General features: G+C 41.6%; 1 protein-coding gene across 5 annotated transcripts in view; it reads right to left on the reverse strand.

The window, feature by feature from the left end:
* The window catches only part of LOC137431435 (band 4.1-like protein 5), a 158042-nt gene that overhangs the window by 118255 nt on the left and 18080 nt on the right, over nucleotides 1-21707 (reverse strand). For 3 of the 5 annotated variants that reach the window (XR_013624117.1, XM_068122753.2, XM_068122751.2), the window contains exons 1-2: nucleotides 16834-17114; nucleotides 6272-6376 (exon numbers count right to left, since the gene is read on the reverse strand). Coding sequence is in view for 4 of the 5 variants with exons in the window: in XM_068122753.2 (XP_067978854.2) it covers nucleotides 6272-6376; nucleotides 16834-17007 (279 nt within the window). In the remaining variant the exon portion in view is untranslated. Of the gene's footprint in view, nucleotides 1-6271; nucleotides 6377-16833; nucleotides 17121-21707 lie in introns of those variants that run through there. The other 2 variants (XM_068122750.2, XM_068122754.2) reach the window with 2 other exon arrangements.

Genomic DNA, 21707 nt, shown 5'->3' on the forward strand with positions numbered 1-21707 from the left:
TGGTGTATCGGTGCAGTGCATGGCAGTGGTATCTTCCTCTTTTCAAAATATCTTTTTCTTCCCACAAAAGACAGGTCCTGGGTTGCAGTTTGTAAATAATTAGTGTTTTGTAAATAATGCTCCCCACCGGTTAAATGTTTAGTTTGAGAATAATTCCGTAATTCGGTTAATTGTGGGCGTGAGTCAGTTAGATAGGATGCAACGCAGCAGGTGGGACATATTTAGTGTTAAAACTGTCATAACTGTCTACACATATACCCCATTATGCCAAAGTGGAATATAATTTTTTAGGAAAAACAATTACAAATGAAATACAGGAATATCTAATTTACATAAGTATTCAACTCACTGAGTACATACTTTGTAGAAACGCCTTTGGCAATGATTGCTTTGAGTCTTCTTGGGTATGTCTGTACCAGCTTTGAACATCTGGATTTGGGGAGTTTCTCCCATTCTTCCTTGCAGATGTGCTCATGCTCTGTCAAGTTGGATGGGGAGCATCGGTTAACAGCAATCTTCAAGTCTTTTTACAGATTCTCAATGGGATTCAAGTCTAGACTTTGCTGGGCCACTCAAGGACTTTCACATTCTTGTTCTGAAGCCATTCCAGTGTTGCTTTGCCTGGATGCTTGGGTTCATTATCCTGTTGGAACATAAATATTTCCCACAGTGCAAGGTCTTTTGCACTCTGAAGCAGTTTATCCTCAAGGATCTGTGTGTATTTGGCTCCATTCATTGTTCCCTCTATCCTTACAAGTCTCCCTGTCCATGCTGCTGAAAAACATCCCCATAGCATGATGCTGCCACTACCATGTTTCGCGGTAGGTGATGATGTTAGATGGGTGATGAACTCTGCTCATTTTCCACCAGATGAAGTGCTTTGCATTCAGGACAGAGTTCAATTTTAGTTTAATCAGACCACATCATATTTTCCCTCATGCTCTCCGAGTCTTTCATATGCTTTTTTGCAAACTCTAGGTGTGCTGTCATGTCCCTTTTTCTCATGAGTGGCTTCTGTCTGCCCACTCTCCCATAAAGACTAGATTTGTGAAGTGGTGCAGAGATTGTTGACCTTCTGGCAGGTTCTCCCACCTCAACATAGGAATTCTGTAGTTCTGTCTGAGTGGTCATTGGGTTCTTCGTAACCTTCTTGACTAAAATCCTTCTTGCGCAGTTGCTCAGTTTGGTCAGACAGACAGCTCTAGGAAGAGTCTGGGTTGTTCCATATTCTTTACATTTCCTCATGATGGAGATCACTGCGCTCTTGAGAACAATCAACACTCTAGAAATTATTTCATAACCTTCCTCAGATCTATGCCTCTGCACAATTATATCCCGGAGTTCTACCGACAGTCCCTTGGACTTCATAGTATAATTTCTGCTCTGACATGCACTGTCATTTGTACGACCTTGTATAGAAAGGTGTGTTTCTTTCTAAATCATGTCCAATCAATTGAATTGGCCACAGGTGGACTCCAATCAAGTTGGTGACACATCTCTCGAGGACAAACAAAGGAAATTGGATGCACATGGGCTCAATTTGGATCGTCATAGCAAATGTGTTGAATATTTATTTACTCAAGACATTTCAGCTTTTCATTTTTAATTGATTTGTAAAAATGCCTAAAAAACAAATTCCACTTGGACAGTATGGGGTATTATATGTAGATCAATGACACGAAATCTTAATTTAATCAATTTTAAATTCAGGCTATAACAACAAAATGTGAAAAAGTCAAGGGGTGTGAACACTTTCTGAAGGCACTGTACTTACATACACACACACACACGAACCCCTAACTTTATGAGGCAGCAAAGCACAGATCGAGCCCCATAACAGCAAATGTTGCACGACCTGTTTGCAACAAGCGTCGTCTGCAATACATACACATTGTCTAATTGCCCATAATTGCCCATGTGCATGCCATCAGTGTTGTGTCGCATTTATGGTCAGAGTTGCTCCTTTTGTGATATATTTATATATATACAGTATACATATACATATATATATATATATGCTTGCTTTTATCTCTCATCTTCTTGACTCTTGACTTGCTTAAAATCGAAGCTCAGAATATCTCCAGTCCCATTCCACTCATCAACAAACTGTCAACTTCTGCCTTACCTTGCTTCTCAATTCCCTCATTTCTACCCCCAACACCCCTCCCCTTTTGCTACCTCCCAGCTCTGGGTAGCTTCACCCTCACTCCCACTATCTGGCAACATTCCTGCTTCTACACTCCCACTTAGAAGAATAAACAGACAATGTGCTGCAAGTTAGAGACAATCGAGGTCAACTAAAGCTCCAGGGTCGAGTTCCCACTATATACATGGTTGCAGGAATTTCATCATGGGAGCAAGCAAGAAGTTTGAAAAATTGATGAAGAGCACAAGGATACTCCGAGAAATAAACAGAGAACATTCAAGTACATCGACCCATCACAGTCAGGCCTTGCTTATTCACAAAAAGCTGTTTATGCTTATTATTACCTTTCTTGCTCGTCTCACCCTGAAGAGACAATCTCACTCACTAATTCAAACATTCAGCTGATAGATATCTCATCTGCAATGAGCTTGAGAGACAAGAGCAGGTTCAGCAAGTTTTAGAGAGATAAGACCAGGTTCAGCGAGATATATGAGCGTGGGAGTTCCATCATGGGATTTATAATCCACATCGACTATAAATGTGACTGTGGTTCAGCAAGTTTCAGAAAACTGAGAGCATCTACAGGTAAATGGTAGCAGCATGTTGGTGATTCACTTAAAGTCAAAGTTGTACAATGTACCTGCATTAGGGAGAACACAGGTATCAGTTAGTGAGAAAATCCTTTTTCGAATCAAAGTAACCATCCTTTGTTAGTGTGAATAAACAGCTGAACAATTGGGAAAGTGCATGTTGTATCGGAAAACTTTGGCAACTAACCAAAAACTAAATTACACAAGTCACAAAAAATCTTTCTAACTCATCAAAAGGGTTACATTGGTGCTCAGAATACATTGTATGAATAAAAGGGTTTTCAGAATGAAGAGTGAGAAAGGAATGTGCATCTCAGACAGAACGAAAAGGTGGACAGTGAAGCAGGAATTTGTTCTTGGGGTGGACAATTAGAGAGGAGTAGGGTTTTGTGGTGAATTGTTTGCCCATTGTCCGAAAGGTGTGCTGCGTCGTAGAACATGCTTTATGGAAATTGTAAGCACACCTGTCACATTTAGAGTCAATGTAGATAAGAAATCCCATGATATTTTGCACAAAGAAGGGATGTTTTAATGAGTAGAATAAGTTTCCTTCTCCAAGATGAGATGCTGACCAATGCAAAATGAGCCCCATCTGCACGAAAAATCTGGTTTTAAGGCGTCAGTGATTCGACTTTCATCGCTACACCCATTGGTGAGAACAACCCTGCCAAGATGGCCGGTGTGAGGTTAGACTGTCCTTGGCTGTTTGACACGCTAAGCCATTGAAGTATGTTATATACCTTGAGAGCTTACCCTCAAAGTCACTCTGGCGTAGCAGTCTATGGTGAGTGTATATATATATATATATAGTAACGTACCTCACCTGATCAAGATAGGATTATTGATAGCCAGGTCAAATGTCGTTTGAGACGGAATTAATTGCAAAATAAATCATTTGTGTTGCAACTTATTCGAAAATCCATACTGAACGAGAATAACACCGAGTAGAGAGCATGTACCTCTGCCCGGCTGAAGAGTTTACATTTGGTATCCCACTGATAGGCCGGATCTGGATCTGGACCTGAACCAAAATCTAATCAGCTTGTTCTTGTCACTTACCCAACTCATCCACCAAGTTTTGTCATGTCATCCACAACTTTTTGAGATATCGTGCTATATATATATATATATATATTTTTTTTTTTGCCCGATCACTCAATAGTGAAGAATCACTTGGAAATTAAAAAAAATTCTCGTATCCGGATCTGGATTTGGATCTTCACCAAAATGGAATCAATTCTTTATTGTCGCACACTGAACCTGTCCACCAAGTTTCGTCCGAATCCGTCCACAACCTTTTGAGATTATCCTGTTCACAAACAAACAGACAAACAGACAGGGGTGAAAACATAACCTCCATCCTTCCCAGAAGAGCCTTCCCAGAAGAGTGGAGGTTGTTATAGCAGCAAAGGGGGGGGGACCAACTCCATAGTAATGCCCAAGATTATGGAATGAGATGTTTGATGTTCGGGTGTCCACATACTTTTGGTCATGTAGTGTATATTACACCAACATATTGTGCTAAAACAAGTGGTTAAAGTGCTCCCACTTTGTGACCATCATTGGATAGTTGAAACAAATTGAACAATGTATATTTTAATGTGGTTATTCTGAACTATTCCCATAAAGGAGTTTGGGAGACACAATTGTATGCCTACATTATTTTTACCAAAATTGGTGCTTAAAATGCACGCAATCCACCTGTAGTGAATGTTCGTTTTACTAATGTTGCACAAAATCCTTTTGTCTCCATTTTGGATGTAATGTTGTAACACAGGAAAAATAAATTATTTTACAATTAGTTCCGTGTTGACCCCTTTTTCCTGCTAGATTGACTGGAATATTAAACTTAAGTAAACCATCAAGCCAAGGAGAGTGATGTATAAAGTTGTTGCAAAAATTAGGCTGAGAGTGCACCAAGGCAGTGATAGGCCAAATGACATGATTTCCTTGTTTGAGATCAGCTTCTTGATTCTCAATCATACAAACACACATGCAGAGTATTTGCTGGAGGGAGAGGGTTGGGTGGGATTATTTGTGTCACCCCTGTTTGTCTGTAAACAGGATCTCTCAAAAAGTTGTAGACCAATTCGGACGAAATTTGGTGGAGAGGTTTGGTATGTGACAAGGACGAATTTAATATATGTTGGTCAAGATCTGGATCCAGATACATTTCCTACTGGACTCTTTTACACCCCACTGCACAAACATATACAGTATACTGTTGTGTCAGATGGCCTTGCATTAACATGAAACAACTGAGCCGGGGGTGGAAGACCCCCAGAAATGACAGGAATGTGTTGAGTTACTGCGTACAATTAATATTTGTTATTAATAGAAACAACATTCATGTTTTTTTATTGTTTTTGTTTTTTGTATACAAGATCGAGGCTCGTGTAAGAGCGAACATTAATCACACAAAAAACATATAACAAAGGGAGCTGTAGACAATATGGGGAGAGAGAGGGAAGCACACAAGCACAACGGTAGAGAACAGGGACATCGGGAGATCTGTGGAAGGGAGAGGGCTTGGGGGAGGAGAAAGGGGTGGGAAGGGGGGGGGGCGGGGTGTAAAAGGTATAAAACAAATGGACACTGCTAGGATTTCCAGGAAAGAAGTCGGTATTTCAAATAGATGGATCTGGGGTGAATTAACGGGGGTAGAAAAGATCAAGGTTTTGGATGGGGGAAGATAAGAGATGGTGGTGAACAGCTGTTTTAAAGACCTGGAGGGAGGAGTGGGATTGAAGGGAGTGGGGGAGTTTGTTCCAGAGGTGGGAGAAAAGAGGAATTAAAGAGTGAAGGTTGACCATTTTGAAATTGCCATTCTTTCACATATATATGATGAAAATTATGTTTTAAAAAACTATTTGGATTACATATTTCGCTCCAGCAATGGCAGGTGACATAAAGTGCCGGTCGAGCTCGTTAGCATCCGTACATCATTTTGAAAGTCACCTATTCTCAATCTCATTTGATTAAGGGGACATAGGTGCCACTACCACAGATAACATTTCGATGCCTATTGCAAGTTTCCATGAAGGAATGAAAGAGTCTACCACAAAGTGTGAGCTGGTGACTGGTGTCATATTTAGATCAGATCAGGCGAGGTTGGCAGGTTACACCCTACCTGAATTAATAATAAGGTACGGAATATGGTTTTTTTAAATTTACTCACAATCCATGGTACTTCTCCCGGGCGAAGCAACTGAGGTTGCTCAGTTTGACGAAGCAAAAAAAATCGAAATCCTTAATATTTGCGTACACCTTAAGTCTTCCGTCTGATTTAATTCGGCGACTTCCTCTTCCGGGTCAGTGTCCATCACCCTACTGTACCACAAACTGCTCTTTGTTAATCCTCCATTATAAGTGCACTTTGCTTTCTAAAAGGCCAATTGTTCCCATAACTGATAAGAATTTGAGGTTTGACAGAACGAGCTGAAGTGGCTCAAGGCAAAAGTGGTGGGCTGTGTTTTTTAAGGGGAAAAGATGGGGAGGGAATCATTGAGGGGATAAGGAAACAGCTGTTCGATACCGGTACTTGAGCAGAGTCCATAAATTGCAGGCCAAAGTAGTCTGGTTCGTCCAGGTCCAGATGTAGCACAATCTGGTCAAACAACTGCTGCCCCCTACCTCTCTTCTGCAGGATGGGAGGGAATTGCCAAGGAAAGGGAGGAAAACAAACGCAAGTATTTAGTGTTTTCGATGAATATATATTTGGCATTTCTGAAAACAAGAAAATTATATTCATCTGAATAATCTGAATTCACGGCTGTGGCGCTGAAGCAGTTCCCCCTGTTTCCAGTAAGCTGGTACTCATTTTGTCGACCTCGGAAGGATGACAAGCTGAGTCAACTCAGGGACTCAAACTCAAGACCCTAAGATCTTAGGCCAGCCACCTTAACTGTTAAGTCAACCCAGGCTTATCGACTGAATAACCCCTTCGGTGTTGGGCTAGTTCAACCAAAAGATTTGAGTGCCCCACACCCTAACTGACGGATCATCATCATTTAATTGTGGACATTCCTTTGGCCGAGAGTGCTTATCCTGGACAGGTAAACACATTGCAGAAAAAGAAACCCTTAAGCTTTAAGGGAATCAAACCGACACCACCTTAAGTGAAGCAATGAAACTTTAGTTGCTCAACTACTGAGCTAGGAATAGGGTACATTGATGTGTTATAATGGCTTTGTTCCTGTAGGCGATGTGGAGAGATGATCCTCCATGAGCCTCAGATTCAGGATAAATGAAAAGACCCTCCCCTATCATGAAATCCCACAACTTGTCTTCGTTTTATCAAATTCATTTTTCTGCATTCACTTCTCCTCCCCCACAAAAGGTATCGATTTGAGTTGGGGGTATTAATGTGCTGGGGTAGTGTAGGCGTGGGAAAGCAGCGGGGGTGTAAACCCGAGCCTGTGATGTGTGGAAGGCCATGAATAATAAGTGCAGCATTGTTGGGCTATGAAACGTTTAGCCATTGGTCATTCTGGGCAAGTAATTTTTAAAATAATTTGAAATCCTCAAGACCACAGGCAACTGGATCTCCACCTTGTTTCACATCTCCACCTGCACGCTATGCAACTACTGGTCTAGGAATTATTACCTCTGCCACCAAAGGTAGATGGACGTTATGTTTTCACCCCTGTCTGTTTGTCTGTCTCTTTATCTCTTTGTCTGTCTGTTTATCTGGCTGTCTGTCTGTCTGTCTGTTTGTGTGTCTGTCTCTCTCTCTGTCTGTCTATCTCTCTGTCTGTCTGCCTGTTTATCTGGCTGGCTGTCTGTTTGTCTGTATGTTTGTTTGTCTGTTTGTCTGTCTCTCTGTTTGTGTGTCTGTCTATCTCTCTGTCTGTCTATCTCTCTGTCTGTCTGTTTGTCTGCCTGTTTATCTGGCTGGCTGTCTGTCTGTGTTTATCTGGCTGGCTGTCTGTCTGTGTTTATCTGGCTGGCTGTCTGTTTGTCTGTATGTTTGTTTGTCTGTCTGGCTGTCTATTTGTCTGTATGTTTGTTTGTCTGTCTGTCTGTATGTCTGTCTCTTTGTCTATCAGTTTGTCTGCCTGTCTATTTGTCTGCTTGTATGTTAACAGGATATCTCAAATAGTTGTGCACAGATTCGGACGAAACTTGGTGGACATGTGTATGTGACAAGGACGAATCGATTCGATTTTGGTGAAAATCCGGATACTCGGATTTGTAAATTTTTTACGTGATTCTTCATCGAGTGATAGGGCCAAAAACGATACTTAGAATGATGTTTCAAAAAGTTATACACGGATTATGCCAAAACTCGGTGGACAAGTTGGTTAGGTGACAATAACAAGTCGATTACATTTTGATTCTTGTCCGGATCCAGATCAGACCTATCAGTGGGATACAAAAATGTAAACTGTTCAGCCTGGTGGAGGTATGCTCTCTACCGAGTGCCGTTCTAGTTGTCCTTGTCATAATAAGCAACGTTCATATTAAAACTACATAAATAATTTCAATACACTGCATAGTTTGTGTTTCAGGAAGGTCAGCATTTGAGGACATGATGAGGGGCCAAGTAACCCTATATATACCCATACTAATTCACATATACACAAGGATGCCCACAAGGAACTTGGCACAGCAGTCGGCAATTCAACCAATCATGCCTGCACTGCACAAACCCCAGTATAATCCTCCATCCACACACAAGTTATCTAATACAAGAAATCATAAGAAAAGGAGCATATCAGAATGACGTCATTGTTGAAGACTTCTAATTTGATAACATCATCACACGACATATCAGCAAAGTATCACATATGGAGCCATAAATCATGAGCCTTGAGAAAAAAACATGTTTACTATAGTGACGTCACAATGACATGAGTAGTTGTTCTAAAATAATGCCTCATTTAATCATTATTAAGAAAATGTACAATTTGTTTATGAGCAAAACTTTGCAATTGTTTAATTTACATGACAGGAAATCCATGAGGTTCAAGGCTCTCTCTATTCCCAGTGGAGTCCAATCCAACAGACAACAAACTGCCGTTCTGGTGTTGTGCCACTACTTTGAGCATACAGACGATTAATTAGGATACATTTTAAGCTGGCTGTCTAATCTGCAATCGTGATTGAGGATATGGAGGACATCAGGTCTTTGGGCCTCAACCATGCAGTGGTGTGGGTCATTACAATAAAATAGATGAATGGAATGTGCACCAACATGGATGTGATGGTTGTAAGGTATTTTACTACGAAACCAATGTATAGTACACAGTAAACCAAGAAATGACCACAATGATCTTCCAACCACACCAGTGTGTATTATTGTGTATCATGGAGGAGATATGGAGCTGGCTGGCTCTTTTCCCTGGTGTCTTTGATTTGCACAAATAGGGCTGTTGGTGGATAAAGATGATATGTGGAAAGCTGGAGGAGATTTCTGATCCTAATCCTTAAAACTTGCGGTTTCAAATGAATGGAGTGGGACACTGTGACGTGTCAGGAGCACAGATGGCCTGGATTTTCCCAAAGTTCTCTAGAATTCCAGTCTTGTGAGATTCCAATGTTTTTTGCTCGTTGGTGAACTTGCATCGAGGACAACACGTGAACTGAGGACGGTATTACTCCAGGTGCTTCTTGTATTGCATCATCTTTTCTTATCTGGACCTCTTTTCATTACCATACTTTTAAAAATTACACTGTTCGATGCTATAATGTGCACACCACACATGGAGGAGAAGGACCCAAAGAGAACGAATGGCAAAAGGTCGTCCCCCAAGGGGGTCGCTAGTCGCTACACCCCTTAGCTGCGCATGCGGGTTAGTAGTAGTAGTAGTAGTAGTAGTAGTAGTAGTAATAATAGTAGTAGTAGTGGTAGTAGTGGTAGTGGAAGTAGTACTAGTGGTAGTAGTAGTAGTAGTATAAGTAGTGGTAGTAGTAGTAGTAGTGGTAGTAATAGTAGTAGTACTAGTGGTAGTAGTAGTGGTAGTAGTTAGTAGTAGTAGTGGTAGGAGTAGTGGTAGTGGTTGTAGTAGTGGTTGTGGAAGTAGTAGTGGTAGTGGAAGTAGTGGTATAAGTAGTGGTAGTAGTAGTGGTAGTAGTAGTAGTAGTGGTAGTAGTAGTGGTAGTGGTTGTAGTAGTGGTAGTGGAAGTAGTGATAGTAGTAGTAGTAGTAGTCGTAGTCGTAGTAGTAGTAGTAGTAGTAGTAGTGTAGCGGGATCACTTTGATTCACTTTTGAATGTATTTAACGTTTGGGTCATGATTCTGATATACGAGTCTGTCAACATTTCTGTCTATGTCTATGAATTATCCCCTATGGCTGGGGTGGGGTACCTCTGGCCTCCGGGCCGTATACGGCCCGCGTGACCGTTTGATCCGGCCCGCGAGGCAATTCATCTATCTATAATTCCAGTAATCTCTCCTTTTCAAGGTTTTAAATTAATCGGACAAAGGTTAACCAAGTTATGGCCAAAAACGATTCAACCAATCAGAGAGTAGCGAGCTTTCACTTGTTGTAACAGTCAACGAATGCCGAACGTGGCGAGCAGACGCTGCCTCGGACGGCACATTTGAGAACTTATTCATTTATTTGACGTTGGCAAAATATGTTGGTACTAACAGAATAATTGCCATCAAATTAAAACTAATTTGCGATTAATCGTAACTGCGATATGCGACCTTCCGGACAGTCAAGTGAGTTCCGGACAGTCGTAACTGCGATATGCGACCTTCCGGACAGTCAAGTGATCGCGTGATCTCATGTCATCATTTCATTCAGTATATGCAAACATGGCGACTAACAAGAAAAGAAAGGTAGATGCGGAATGTCGCGCTTTCCAAGAGAAATGGGCAAACGATTATTTCTTTGTGGAAGTAAAAGGCAAGCCAGTATGCCTAGTTTGTCGGGAAGCTCTCTCGGTGATGAAAAAGGCCAACCTCGAGCATCATTACAGCTTGAAACATGCTAAACTGGACGAGTTGAAAGGACAAATGCGCTTGGATAAAGTTAACGTTCTTCGGCGGAGTTTTGGTGCTCAACAAGCAGTCTTCATAAGACCACAATCTGACCGAGACAACACTACGCATGCTAGTTTTTTGGTGAGTGAGCTAATCGCTAAGAAGCTGATGCCGCATTCAGAAGGAGAATTTGTGAAAGAGTGCCTTGTTGCCGCTGCGGAGCTGCTCGCACCGGACAAAGTAAAATTGTTCCAAAGTGTCAGTTTGTCTCGAAGAACTGTCTCAGATCGGATTACTGACATGGCACAAGATATTGAGAAAACACTGAAGGACACCGCAAGAGATTTCCAGTTTTTCTCTCTGGCCTGCGATGAGACAACGGACATAACAAACACCGCCCAACTAGCCATTTTTGTGCGGGGGATTACAGCTGAGTTTGATACGAGGGAGGAGTTGCTGTCTTTGCAAGCCATGCATGGCACCACCAAAGGTGAGGATTTGTTTGAGCAAGTTGTTTTGGCTATGAACAAATTCGAACTGCAGTTTGACAAGTTAAGTGGCCTGGCCACGGATGGAGCCCCAGCCATGGTTGGCACGCAAAAGGGATTGACTGCATTGTTCAAAAAAGAAATGAGTCGTCTCAGTCTCGATCCAAGTGAGTTAGTTGTATGCCACTGTATCATACACCAAGAGAATCTGTGTGCACAGTCCCTGAAGCTCAACAATCTGATGACAACTATCGTTTCCACCATAAACGTCATCAAAAGCAGAGGGCTGAACAGCCACCAGTTCATGGAGCTACTGAGTGAACTAGAGTCAGAGTACGGAGATCTGGTTTACCACTGTGAGGTGCGGTGGCTGAGTCGCGGAAATATGCTCACACGGTTTTACTCACTGAGAGAAGAAGTGAAACAGTTCATGGAGATAAAGGGGAAACCTGTCATGGAACTCAGTGATAGCAAGTGGCTGTGTGATTTGGGCTTCATGGTGGACATTACCAAGTACCTGTCAGAGCTGAACGTCAAGCTACAAGGTCCCAACCAGCTTCTCAGCTCTCTGCAATCACATGTGAAATCATTTGAAGCTAAACTAAAGCTGTGGCAGGTGCAACTGGAAAGGGGAAACACAATCCACTTTCCCACTCTGCAAGAACAAAAGCCTGCTGTGACATCTGAATATGCTGCTGAGTGTGCAAAACTCCTCCAGGCATTTGGAGAGAGGTTCCAGGACATGAAAAGTAAACAAAGGGAACTGAACATATTTGCCACGCCGTTTAATGTGGTACCAGCTGATGTGCCTGACAACCTACAACACGAAATCATTGAGCTGCAAAGCAATGACGAGCTCAAAGCTAGATATAACAACCTCCCTTTGCTCGAGTTCTACAAACTGTATGTACGTGCTGAGGATTTTCCCATTCTGAGGAGACATGCACTGAAGTTTGCATCACTGTTTGGGACGACCTACAGCTGTGAGCAGTTCTTTTCAAAACTGACTCTTGCAAAGACTCGGTTCCGCTCAAGACTGACTGACCCAAACCTGCAAAACCAGCTGCGAGTAGCATCATCATCACTACCACCTGACACCAAACGCCTCGCCAAAGAGAAACAGTTCCAGCCATCGCATTAGGTGAGTCCGATATATGTATTCAATAATTTAGCGTGGCCCTCGAAGGATGTTCTAAAAATCGAAATGGCCCTTGACAGGAAAAAGGTTCCCCACCCCTGCCCTATGGTATTAAATTGTTTTGTGTACAGATGCAGATACAGGCTCATGGGGGAGCTAATAGACAGAGGGCTGCTGATTCACAGACTGACAGGATCAGAATAAAACAGGAGACAACGACATCGCATATGATTGCATGGGAAGCAGAAAGGAAAGGGTGGGAGGTGGTGGTGGTGGTGATGGGGAGGGAGAGGTTGTGGCGGGTCAGTGGGGATTGAAGAGAGTAGGGGTGTGTGTGTGAGAAAGCATGAGGTGACCACAGGCAGCACTCTTGAAGGAGAGAGGGATATAAGACAGGCGCAGGAAGTAGGTTTCACAGATGAGAAAAAAATATAGGAATGGGATTGAGTATTCAGCGTAGAATTGGGGAGGGCAACCAGTTGTGAGATTATGTATGATTATGTGTGACCTGGGCAGGTCGGAGGACAATGCAGGGAAACATTATTTAGCCAGATCAAGGTGACGATTCCGACTATTTATCAACATCTGCATATTTTAGTCATGTTATGCCCCCTCTACCATAGGAAGAAACTTAACACAAGGCACACGATGCCTGCGAATCCCGCATGAAGACCTTTCGTTGGTCGATAGGTTGCCTTGCTGGACAGCTATGCCAGTTGGTGGTGCTACCAGTTTACAATAAGGATCTTCATAACTACAAGAAGTCTTTTTTAGCGACAATGAAGTGATTCAACTTCTACATCCTATCTTAATTTGTCCATATTGTCCATTAATAATCTTAATTTGTCCATAAAGGATGTACAAGCATTCCCAGTGCACCTGTTATCCCCCCAATTTATTGTCAGTACATTAACTTTTGCTGCTCTCCCATGAGCCTCTGTTTCTGTATTCAGTCTACCCCACCAGCTACACTAGCTCCATATCAAATATCTCGTGAAATATCAGATCAGCACAATATCTTGGTCTAAAAGTGAAAACTGACACACTCAAGCCAAAGTGTCACGGTAGTAGAACATAACATGGCTTTGACTTTAACCACCCAAAGCACAATTAACACACGTGAATTTCCATAATTTTAGGCCTAACCGTTGTCCCATCATTAAATTGTCGACTTTTGGGTGCTCAGCATAACTGAAATGCACAATTATAGGTATTCCGACAATAAATATACATTCTCTGTATTCAACAAGAATGGCCGCACTGTAGTCGCAACCTGCAACAAAATGCGGTAACGGACCAATTGGGAAACACACAATTAAAACGTTCTTAAAAGATGAACAGAAAAATTGGGAAACGCGCAATTAAAACGCTCTTAAAAGATGAACAGCACAATTGGGAAACACACATTTAGTGTGTTATAAATAATTAACTCGACACCTCTCATCCATGTCATCCTCTCCACGTTTATATCAGAATGAGCTGATTCATCATATGAGCACGGATTGCTTAACCCCAATATGGGGCCGTGCAAAAATTACGTAACACTATTTTCTTAGTCATTCGCATAAAGTTACGCTTGATTATTTAACGTAATGTTACGCCGCTTGATTACTGTGCGTTCTGACAAGATTACTGTGCGGTCCAACTAGATGACCGTGCATTCCGACTAGATTACCGTGCCTTCTGACTAGATTACCGTGCCTTCTGACTAGATTACCGTGTGTTCTGACTAGATTGCCGTGTGTTCTGACTAGATTGCTGTGCGCTCTGACTAGATTACCGTGCATTCCGACGAGATTACCGTGCCTTCTGACTAGGTTACCGTGTGTTCTGACTAGATTACCGTGCGTGTGTTCTGACTAGATTACCGTGCATGCGTTCTGACTAGATTACCATACGTCTGACTTGATTACCGTGCATTCTGACTTGATTACCGTGCATTCTGACTAGATTACCGTGTGGTCTGACTAGATTACTGTGCGTTCTGCCTAGATTACCGTGCATTCTGACTAGATCACTGTGTGTTCTAACTAGATCGCTGTGCACTCTGACTAGACTACTGTGCATTCCGACTAGATTACTGTGCCTTCTGACTAGATTACCGTGCATTCTGACTAGATTACCGTGCCTTCTGACGAGATTACCGTGTGTTCTGACTAGATTACCATGCGTGTGTTCTGACTAGATTACCATGCGTGTGTTCTGACTAGATTACCGTGCATGCGTTCTGACTAGATTACCATACGTCTGATTAGATTACCGTGTGTTCTGACTAGATTACCGTGTGTTCTGACTAGATTGCCGTGTGTCCTGACTAGATTGCTGTGCGCTCTGACTAGATTACCGTGCATTCCGACGAGATTACCGTGCCTTCTGACTAGGTTACCGTGTGTTATGACTAGATTACCGTGCGTGTGTTCTGACTAGATTACCGTGCATGCGTTCTGACTAGATTACCATACGTCTGACTTGATTACCGTGCATTCTGACTTGATTACCGTGCATTCTGACTAGATTACCGTGTGGTCTGACTAGATTACTGTGCGTTCCGCCTAGATTACCGTGCATTATGACTAGATCACTGTGTGTTCTAACTAGATTGCTGTGCGCTCTGACTAGAGTACCGTGCATTCCGACTAGATTACTGTGCCTTCTGACTAGATTACCGTGCATTCTGACTAGATTACCATGCCTTCTGACGAGATTACCGTGTGTTCTGACTAGATTACCATGCGTGTGTTCTGACTAGATTACCATGCGTGTGTTCTGACTAGATTACTGTGCATGCGTTCTGACTAGATTACCATACGTCTGATTAGATTACCGTGTGTTCTGACTAGATTACCGTGCATTCTGCCGAGATTACCGTGCATTCTGACTAGATCATTGTGTGTTCTGACTAGATTGCCGTGCGCTCTGACTAGATTACCGTGCATTCTGACTAGATTACCATGTGTTCTGACGAGATTACCGTGCGTTCTGACAGGCTTGATCAAACCTTACACATGTATGCTATTATTAGACATATGGTTAGATTTTTTGGTGCCTCATCATAAGTAACACTCGATTCAAACAAAGCCAATGGAAATCTGACACAACAAACCTGGGCAGTGTATAATCAGCATAGGCCTACAGGTTTAATGTGTTAGGCCCAGCAGAAAACCAAGATGGCAGCCATATCATTTTGTCTCGGTGCTATGATGGGTGGGGTCAAGCGACAGATGCGGGTGTGGTCTGGCAACTATCGGACCAATGGGTGCACACTTCCAAAATTAATCCCCAACAAGAACAACAGCAATGCGAAGCTCTTGTAGACCTGAGACATGTCACAGGTAAAGTAGTCTTTCCATAGCAAAATATATGAAGGTTTAGTGTATGGTAGTATGACAATGACAGTACACTGCCAAACATTCCATGTCCCAAACTTGGGTAACAAAAATCACAATATGTACTTTGTTACAAACACTGAAGTGGGAAATGTACATGTTTTCCTGTTACAAATGCACACATGTTATATAAAAATAAAATCAATCTATTAAAGGTGTGGGATTATGTCTTCAAGCACTCACAGCGGAGTCATGTACTGTATCCCCAAATGTTTTGTCACGCACATTACGAGACGAGGATCCTATTCTACAACATGCGTGTTTGCTTGGTTGTCATAGTGACTGGCCAGTACCTTCACATTTCTGTTAAATTGTCACCTCCAAACCGACATGACTGTCAACTACATGACATGCCTGTAATTAATTAGTTCATTAAATATACATTTTAATTAATATTATCGTTGTTATCTATTTTAGATGATGAGTGGATCATTTTGAACCTGTTCAAGAGAAATTTCCAGAGAATCATAAAACATTAAAAAATTCCAAATAAAAAAAAACACTTTTTGTATTCTTAGTCGAGGCTCGTATAAGAACTAACACATAGAGCAGGTGGAGCATCATCGGGCAGCACCGTAGGGGTTAAATTGGTAAACAGCGATATAATTATTTAATTCGTATTCTTATTCTCGCGTCGGGATTCGAACCCAGGCCAGACGGCTTAGAGGAGACATTTATCTCATTGCTAAGTCAACTCTCACTTCCAATAATTGCTCTCATTTCACGTTTTGATACTTTCGATGTCTATGCTGAAACACAATGACGGTACGAACATTAAAAGTCTTGCTTTTGTGGTTAACACAAGGTGGAATTACCTTCGTGTGCAATGTACTGGCAACTTTTAAAGAACCAATTAAGTAGGGCAGGGTAGGCGTTACATTTTAGTATCTAACAATGAACCCCATGCCCATTTGTGGCACCGTCACGGATTCTGACGTCATGTGCAAAGTATTCCGTCTGGAATTGGATGGGAGAAGTTGGCTTCACTCAACCGTAAGATAACAATGATAACATGTATGAACCGTTCTGTATTCGAAAGTGCGCCCGGTGAATCCGTGACGAAAACGTATCTGCCGGCCGGTTGTACAGGTGAGCAGCGTGCGGGCAATTTTGCCGAAATCCCCTCGTTCGTAACGGCAGGTATCGGCTCACCGGGAGTTCCACACTGACGTCAGAGCCGTCGAGCAGCGCGACGCGACACATGAGCGCGAGACGGCTCGGTCCCGCGGCGTTGATGTGAACGGGCGCGCGCTGACCGTGCCTCGCGTGCCGTTCGTGCTCGTGCCTGGACCGCCGGCCCAGCGTGCGGCGCAGGAACCTGAGCATGCTGGCTCGGACGTCGGCTCACGATCGCCGCGACTACGTGGTCAGAACGAGGTCGGGACAACCGGGAGCGGGACGGAGAGAAGTCCGAATGGTGAGAATCAGAGGGAGGAGAGAGTGAGAGGAAGAAGAAGAAGGGGGTGGATGAGCGGGAGTAAAGGCAAAGAAAGGGGAGGGGTAACAGGAGAACCGACAGCGATAATAACGGGAGACACAAGTGTAATTCCAAGGACAAGGAAGAAAAGGACGAGAACTGCCCGGACCAGCGTGTCCACCTCCCAGCAGGTGTAACAAATATAAACGGATCACGATCCTGACTCGTGGGTGGCAAACTATAAACAGGTCGAGAGATACCTTGGGAATTGGGTCTTCAACGTCCACGAATAGTACGATACAAACAGAGATCTTTAACATCCACGAATCGAAGCGGAGAAAACGAACTTTCAAAATCTTCAATGGAACTTTCAAAATGCAATAGGTGCTCCGAAATGCAGCGCCATCAGGTACGCGCACAGATGTCCATGCGGTTTTGAAGCAGGTGCATGACGCCACCACCAGGGCCATCGTGGTATTACGAAGATGATAAAAGATAAATACAATTCATGCTCACCATTTATTAAGTGGACAGGGGATTGAATAACCGTTGGGACGGAAGAGTTCATAGAACACCTTACCCCGCAAAGTGTTGAGAAAAAAAAGGACATGGGTGGGTCTGCGAGCGGCAAAATTGATTGTTCATGATAACGTAAAATTTATGTTTTGTAATGTTCCGTATGTAATTCAATTAAAATAAAATAAAATATTTTAAACTATGAACAAAAAAAAAATCGGGAGTTCGCCGTCGATGCTGCATCTTTTACACCAACTTATTTAACATGTTGCATTAGATCTTCATGCCTGTTTTTGTGTCCTTCATGACGTCATTAAAAACTAAGTTTCCTGTCTGGAATGATTTTCAATTTTGTTTGACTGCCAGACCGACAGGTAGACAAGAGTAAAAACATAGGGGCAATACCCCGTGAGCTCACCTGGTAGAATAAACAGTATACTGTACTGACTAAAGGTATTTAAACCAATTTCAATGGTTGCTAGAAGACAGGGCAGCAGTAGAATCATACTAACATAATCATAAGACTTTAAACAAACAAAAAAAAAAAAAACATACCTATTTTGGGGGGCAATCCCACCCCTTCCCTCCCCCAACCCCGTGTACCTCCTCAGACCCCAATTTTTCTAATGCCTTGAACAAACTTTGGTACATCACGGGTGATGAAGGTTGTGGTTATGTTTCATCGAAAATGCGTGTGTAGTTTCAGAGGAAAAAGCATTTTGGGGAGGTCAAACCTGGACCCACTTTGACCCCAGTAAACCCCCTTAGACCCCGATTTTTTTTAATGCCATGAACAAACTTTAGTCGCAACACAACAAACATCATTTGTGCCAAATTTGGTCACAATCCCATCAGCGGTTTCGGAGAAGAAGTTTCAAGTGTTTACGGACGGACGGACAGACGGACTGACGGACACTCGCATAAGCTCCCATAAACTTCGTTCCAGGTGAGCTAAAAATGATCTCACTCCTCTCTGTGCATGTGTGATCGGGTCAATTTCAGTGACAAAGTTCTGTGAAACATGTTCTGCCTGATTCATGTTCAAAATATAACATTCAATATAAATAAGTTGTTCCACGATCATAATCTGACATGTGTACGACAGACAGATGGACGAACATGACCCAATTTCTTAACCCCACTTTTCGCTGAACATGCACGAAATAACTATTGAAATGGTGTCACAGGTGGCAGGAGATACAACAGTATCTTATATAGATTACAGTTTTTACAGTTTATTTTCATTTTCTTACTCCGTACAAGAGTAATTAAGTAAAAGTAAATAATAATTTACATATGTGACACAGAACACAGGGGCATTTCCAAAAAGCTAAAACTTGTGCTGAAATGCTATAAACAACTAACTATACGTACTGTATCAACTACCAGACAAGAACTATCGGCAAATGACGATGAACAAAAGCAAACACAAGAATGGACAAAATACTACTGAAATACCAGAATTATTTAAACATCATCAGGGGAATCTTTTATGCTGTAGACCTACATATTGGGACATGACATTTTGTTGATCATCATCATGATCACATGATCATGTTCACATGATCTTGTTGGAAGATTTGAATTTGTTCACGGGTTGCTTGTCTTTCACTGCTCCGTCAATCCGAGGAGCAGTGGACGAGGACCATAACATCTCATTGTATTCATGGAGCATGATGTGCAAATGTTGGGTATTAACAAATTGTTGCAAGATCTGATATGATAAAGTGTGTATGTGTCGTGTAACGAGGTGAAGTGCAGGGACCAAGATTATGGACAAACTTACCTGGCCGAGACCAAGAGAAGTGAGGTTCAGGCCGTTTATTCCTGATATGAGAAACACCCTGTAACTCTTGCCTACAGAAAACAGGTTTTGGAATGGCAGTTGCATTTTTAATCCAATCATGTAACTTCTTTTTTTTATCACCATGGGATCCTATGTTGAAAGTTTTGTACCAATCATGAAGTGGTTGCTTAGAAAACTAATATAATAGCGAGCTAGAAAGGATCTGAAAATGCAAAGTGATCCGATGTTGAAAGTTTTGTATCAATCACTCAAGCAGTTTCAGAGAAAACGAATTTAAAAGTGAATAAGAAAGGGCAATCAGAGATTCCAGACCCTCGCCAGGACGTGTTTGTGGGGTATGTGTGTGATGTTTATTACCTCTGCCAACAAAGGTGGATGAGGTTATGTTTTCACCCTTGTCTGTCTGTCTGTCTGTCTGTTTGCCTGTTTGTTACTTGAGAAAATCAAAGATTTTTCATCAAGTTTCTTGGTTGGTCTTGTGCGATATTCTGTCTGTTTGTCTGTCTGTCTGTATGTCAGTCGCCTACAGGTCACAATTTTCAACGGATCTTCACGAAACCTCCTAAATGTCATCACACATTTTTCATCATACACTTTTCATCGCACACTTTTCATTAAACACTTTTCATCATACACTTTTCATCACACATTTTTCATCATACACTTTTCATCGCACACTTTTCATCATACACTTTTCATCGCACACTTTTCATTAAACACTTTTCATCATACACTTTTCATCACACATTTTTCATCATACACTTTTCATCGCACACTTTTCATCATACACTTTTCATCGCACACTTTTCATTAAACACTTTTCATCATACACTTTTCATCACACATTTTTCATCATACACTTTTCATCGCACACTTTTCATCATACACTTTTCATCGCACACTTTTCATTAAACACTTTTCATCATACACTTTTCATCATACACTTTTCATTAAACACTTTTCATCATACACTTTTCATCACACATTTTTCATGAAACACTTTTCATCGCACACTTTTCATTAAACACTTTTCATCATACACTTTTCATCACACATTTTTCATCATACACTTTTCATCAAACACTTTTCATCACACACTTTTCATCACACATATTTCATCATACACTTTTCATCACACACCTTTCATCACACATATTTCATCATACACTTTTCATCAAACACTTTTCATCATACACTTTTCATCACACATTTTTCATGAAACACTTTTCATCGCACACTTTTCATTAAACACTTTTCATCAAACACTTTTCATCACACATTTTTCATCACACATATTTCATCATACACTTTTCATCACACACCTTTCATCACACATATTTCATCATACACTTTTCATCAAACACTTTTCATCATACACTTTTCATCACACATTTTTCATGAAACACTTTTCATCGCACACTTTTCATTAAACACTTTTCATCAAACACTTTTCATCACACATTTTTCATCACACATATTTCATCATACACTTTTCATCACACACCTTTCATCACACATATTTCATCATACACTTTTCATCAAACACTTTTCATCACACATTTTTCATCACACATATTTCATCATACACTTTTCATCAAACACTTTTCATCACACATATTTCTTCAAACACTTTTCATCAAACACTTTTCATCAAACACTTTTCATCACACATTTTTCATCACACATATTTCATCATACACTTTTCATCAAACACTTTTCATCACACATATTTCTTCAAACACTTTTCATCAAACACTTTTCATCATAAAGTTTTCATCATAAAGTTTTCATCACACACTTTCTATCATACACTTTCCATCACACACTTTCCATTACATACTTTCCATCACACACTTTCCATCACACACTTTCCATCACACACTTTCCATCACACACTTTTCATCATAAAGTTTTCATTATACACTTTTTGGTTCACGAGTTATCAAGTGACCACTATATTCGTCATGTGTGTGTGTCTGTCTGTCTGTGTGTGTGTGTGTGTGTGTGTGTGTGTGTGTGTGTGTGTGTGTGTGTGTGTGTGTCCGCAGCATAACTACCCGATGATATCATCTGGTCTTGATGAAACTTGAGTGGGAGGTTGATATCATGATCTAGTTGTGTCCTGCCTGGAGTGGGCGTATTGCGCCCATTGTGGGCGGAGCCACACCCGAAAAAGATGTCTTTTTAGGGTGTAATCGAGTTCAAGCTACATCCTCTCCGAGGGGTTTGGTGGAATCTGACAGGGGTTTCGATATTTGGTTAGGCCAATGTCATGTGTCATGTGTC

Source organism: Myxine glutinosa, chromosome 7 (assembly GCF_964187855.1).
Source record: "Myxine glutinosa chromosome 7, kmMyxGlut1.1, whole genome shotgun sequence".
In the NCBI taxonomy this organism is placed as follows: domain Eukaryota; kingdom Metazoa; phylum Chordata; class Myxini; order Myxiniformes; family Myxinidae; genus Myxine; species Myxine glutinosa.